General features: G+C 41.4%; 1 protein-coding gene across 1 annotated transcript in view; it reads left to right on the forward strand.

Annotated features, from left to right (window-relative positions):
- The window catches only part of LOC138049345 (voltage-dependent T-type calcium channel subunit alpha-1H-like), a 53156-nt gene that overhangs the window by 34696 nt on the left and 13460 nt on the right, over positions 1–5000 (forward strand). The window contains exons 26-29 of the mRNA XM_068895589.1: positions 980–1059; positions 1722–1839; positions 3396–3470; positions 4533–4628. Coding sequence (XP_068751690.1) covers positions 980–1059; positions 1722–1839; positions 3396–3470; positions 4533–4628 — 369 coding nt within the window. The remainder of the gene's footprint in view (positions 1–979; positions 1060–1721; positions 1840–3395; positions 3471–4532; positions 4629–5000) is intronic.

Consider the following 5000-nt stretch of genomic DNA (forward strand, 5'->3'; position numbering starts at 1 on the left):
CACTGAGCTATAAGAGACTCGTGGAGCTAGGATTCGAGGATACTCGGAAACATCCGAGTGCTACTTCGCTGGAGTCGGACCTACGACCTTCTTCCTATTACTAGTTTGAATGCTCTATCACTTAGCTATAGGAGACTCGTGGGAGCTAAGCCATTAAACAAGATCCAGCGGACAATTGTCCCGCTATATTACTCGGAAAAAAATTTGTCGAAGTGGTGCATTCTCGGTATATTGTTATAGGGGAGATCACAGATGTTAATCCCGGTGCATGAAATGAAGAGATATATTTTTCCGATTGTGACTCGGGGATACTCGGAAAAATCCGAGTGCTCCTTTTCAGGTGTCGAACCTACGACCTCCCGATTATTGGTTCGGATGCTCTACCAGTAAGCTACTGGAAAACCCTGGTAGGATCTCTCAAATATTTTCCTACTCTGCCCGAGTGCGGCAGATATAGGCCACCGTGGCATGTTCTGACCTATGAGCTATACATTAGTGCTATTTTAAGTTCTAATGTAATTCATATGCGTGTTAGCCCTAGCAGTGCAAATAACCCATACAAGGACATAGGAAAATTCTGCCCAGAGGAGGAGTTGAACCTGCGACCTCCAGATTGGATGACCGTTACTCTATCGAATGAGCTTTGTTTGAATAAGCGTGGAGTAAACTTATCTTGCCATTGGTGATGAACTGCATTATCATGAAACTTCGTGTTCTCAAAGTTTTGGATCAATATATATGCCTAACCGACCAAATGCATCTTTCTCCACTTCGTTCCCAGGGCCTCTCCCTAGACTTCTGGGCTGATGAGAGATCCTGGGAACGAGGTTGCATCTTTCTCTTATTATCTGTTGGCAACTTCTTTTTCATAGGGGGCCATAGTCACCCTTTCATTTCTACCATTAATGTTTACGGTGGAAGCACTTATATCAGCTGAAATTCAAGTAATATTATTTTGTCTTATTCATATTTGTGCCAGGTGATGGAAGCAACTGGTAATAACTGGAGCAGCCTGTATTTTGTAGCAGCTTATATTCTGGTCAATATGGTAGTCATGAAGTGAGTGTGTAATTTTCTTTTTTGATTTGACTTTCACAACTCTTCACAATTGGAATATGTAAGGTGGCTCTGAATCCAAAAGAAAATCCAAGCTATGAATTAAATGTACAAAATTGCAGGTAATAGAGCGTACTTCTCAGGTGCGACGCCAGAAAAACAGTAGTAACATTTTATCCAACAACGATCCCGGTATAAAACAACAAATCTTCCATTATTCTTTATCACATTCGGTATACATTTGCGTGAATTGCGCATGTCAACTGTGTTTCACTGGTGTTGAAATAAACTTCGTTTGTTGGAGTGCCTCGGTTGTTGAATTTTCTTTAATTTTCGCGCCACGTTCTCGGCCAGTCAGAGCCAAAAGGAAAACCAATTATGATTGGATCACACGCATTTTCCCGCCTTTGGCACCGGCAACGAGTATGTGATTTGCGTTATGATTGGCTGGTTTCATCGTCTGCGTCTGTTGTGATTGGTTAAAGTAATGTCTTGTGTTATGTGTTACTGCACTTAATGCAAAATGTTCAAAACTGATGTAATCTTCTCTTTAAGAATACTAGCGGAAATTAAAAATTGACTAACGTCTTTTTGCCATTAAGTTTTTATAGAAATCTCAATCCATCTTTAAGTCGTTACTGATTTTTTCTCGTTTCTTCGTTTAGTCTGTTTGTAGCCATTGCTATCGAAGCTTTTAACAAGCTTGGCACAGTAGACGAGGAACAGCATCCCAGACAACAGATTGATAGGCAAATATCCGATGTGGCATCTGCTGTTGTCGATGTATGGAGCTAATTAATTCACTGCCTTGTTCAGGCGTTCAGTTAGTGAGAAGCGACGAAAGACGAAATGAGTTTGAGAGGAAGCGAGAAGAGAATGGCTTTCCTTTCCCCATCTTTTACTCTCGTGATGTCTTTCACCGCTTCCGAGAATTTGAACGCCTGGAAAGGAAAGTTTATGCCTTTTTTCAAAAACGATGCAGATATATATGTACTGCCAGGGAAGAGTCTATAATCTTGGACAAAATTGTTGAGACAATTCTGCTTTTGGACGGACTACAACCACACACAAGTATGAAAAACAAGCTTTCTTTTTTGTTCACAAATGCCCCTTCTCCCCCCCCCCCCCCGCCCCTGCTGAAATCAATGTTACTAGACGAAACAAAGCATATCGAACGTGGGCTTATCAACATTGGTTGTAGCGGCAAGGGGGTGGCTGCCAGGCTGCGATATTGAAGGTGTACTTTGTTAAGTAACCCCTGTTTTTCATATTGAAGAGGAATCCGAGACTTTTCCGAAACGGCTGGTTTTTACAAGCGACGCAAGCATAACCACAAATAGAGTTCACAACCCGGAAGTCTCGATCTGAAATGGAACGGTATTGTCTATTTTTAGAACGGCTACTGCAAGATGTTTTACGGGAACAAAACGCAGCGGCATTGAATTCCGCGCATGATTTTGCATATAGCAAGAGCCATCCCTCGTGCAGCTAATTGGTTCCGAATCAATAAGGAGAATTCCGTACATCAATCTGATTGGTCATTATTTGGCGGGACTCATATTCTAAATTAAGATCATACGGTAAACTGATGGGGCAAGTCCAATTGAGAGAGATCAACACTTGTGGGTTATGGACGGACTTTTGACGCTAAACTATACAGATAAAGTGACAGATCCAGAAGCGTAATTCGTCTGGACGTTTTAAAACGTTAACTAAGTGGCTTATTCGGCCACAGTTTATCTCCCTTAAGGAGTTCCCTGGAGTTTTAGGGCCGCGCGCAAGCTGGGCACTAGTATGACGCGTAAAACCCGAATCGCGCGTGTTTTTCTGATTTTGTGACGTCTGCGTGACCAAATCTGAAAAGATTTACTGCTAGGTTTCTTGCGTTTCCTTCGGTAATTTTTAACTGGCTCAGTTCCTATCAAATACCCTATATTTGTTAAAATCTGCCAGAGCTAATCGAACATATTTAGAAAAATGACAAATTACAGAATGTTGGCAAAAGCGTCTGAGCGACCTTCACAAATGTCAGGCAATATCATTTACATAATGTGGCAAAGAATAAAAAAAGATTCACCGCAGGAAAGTATAAATATTAAGAAATTTAGGCCAAAAATAGGAATATATCTGCCTGTCATTAGATGTGATGTTGCCATGGTAACGACCATAATCCAAAAATTTACGCCCAAAAATCTCTACAGCGAAAACTTTAAGAGAAATTAATTAGGTTTCCTTTTGTAACTCGTGCCAGTAGTGAGGGTATTCGCAAATACTCTAGGAAGCCACCTTAATTCCTTGACCAATGATCAATTAATTGCTTACAACTGTTGCTTTTGTAGTTACAGTCCTCGGTGAAGCATCATGCCGTTCACATGATAAGCAGCGTAGCCAATAGTCTGTTTGGCAGTGTACGGGTAAGAATTGAAGCAATTTTCTTTTCCTCAAACGATCATGACGATGATGTGATCGTGTGATGGTAGCGATGATGACGACGCCAACGATGATGATTATGATAATGGCGACGACGATGACGATGGTGACGATTACGACGACGATGATGATAACAACGACGATATTGATAACGACGGCGACGATAACGACGACGATGACGATGGCGACGATGACGACGACGGCGATAATGACGACGGCGACGATGATGACGACTGACGACGACGATGACGACGACGGCGATGATTTCCCTTCAATCTGCACGAAGCATTCTTACGTGGCGGGTTTGAAAGCACTCGCCCTTGCACCTATCTGCCCCCGGTTTGATTTCCTTATTCGACGTCATGTGGGTTTCGTTTGTTTGTTCTCTACTTTGATTTGAGATATTTTTCTCCCGGTGCTTCAGTTTTCTACTCTAATCAAAAACTAACATTGAATTTGATTTGATGTTCTTCAACTTCAGTTGTAGTGTCCCCAATTAACAGAGCCATTATGCGCCCAGACTCCTTCATATTCATTAATGTTAAAAATCCGACTTGTGACTTCTCTTGCGTAAACTCGAGCCAGAATTCAAGCTAATGCTTGAAGGCTTCTTTATTTTGTAAGCTTCACTTTTCAGCCTTATCCAATCCAAGCGAATTTAAAAATTCGTACACAACCTCTTGCTAGTTAAGAAAATGGCTAATTAATAATTAGACCCGTAGCCCTTGCGGGCTACGGGTCAATAGCCCATAAGGCGAAGCCTCATAAGCTATTGACCGGTGGCCCTTGAGGGCGAAGGGTCTAATTGTTTTAGTATCACCCAACTAGTCGGACAGAAAAGGCAATAATAAAGTTAGCAAATGCAAGTTGAAGAAATATTCATTTGGGAAGAAAACGAAAGAAAGCGTCACGCTTTTCGCTACTCAAGGACTATTACTAATAGTCCTCTAGTAGCGTAGCCAATCAAAATGCAGGATTTGCATTAGTCCACTAGTTGCGTGATACTAATGCCAATTAACTTTGATTTTCCGATGTTCTTATTGTAGGCGGACCAAATTGCAGAAAGGAGGCAGTCTTTAGCAGCTACTGGGGAATCTATTAACTTGAAAAATAGCACTCTAAAGCGCGGATCTATCTTAAAGGTAAATTTCATCAATCAACACTACACTTTACGTTTAGCGGTGGATAAGTCACTGTCCAACAGTTTCAATTTGTGCATAGATTTTTAAGTATTTGCTTGTGTAACTGTTAATATGCATATGCTCCAAGCACATCTAAGTGAACGCTTGTTCGAAAATCTTTGTCAATGTTTAGCGCGAAGAATATTATTTATATACTCTGGATAGCGACTTATACACTGGATAAAGTTGTCCAACCGTTGAAAAACTGGGGCCAGATGAACGCATGCGACTCCGGCACTTACTTCATTTTACATGCGCAAAGTGTCCTAACCTCGAGCACCATATCCCAAACCGTTTGCGGTATAATAGCCCTTTTCACGGGTAGTTTTTCGC

Source organism: Montipora capricornis, chromosome 5 (assembly GCF_036669925.1).
Source record: "Montipora capricornis isolate CH-2021 chromosome 5, ASM3666992v2, whole genome shotgun sequence".
Lineage (NCBI taxonomy): Eukaryota > Metazoa > Cnidaria > Anthozoa > Scleractinia > Acroporidae > Montipora > Montipora capricornis.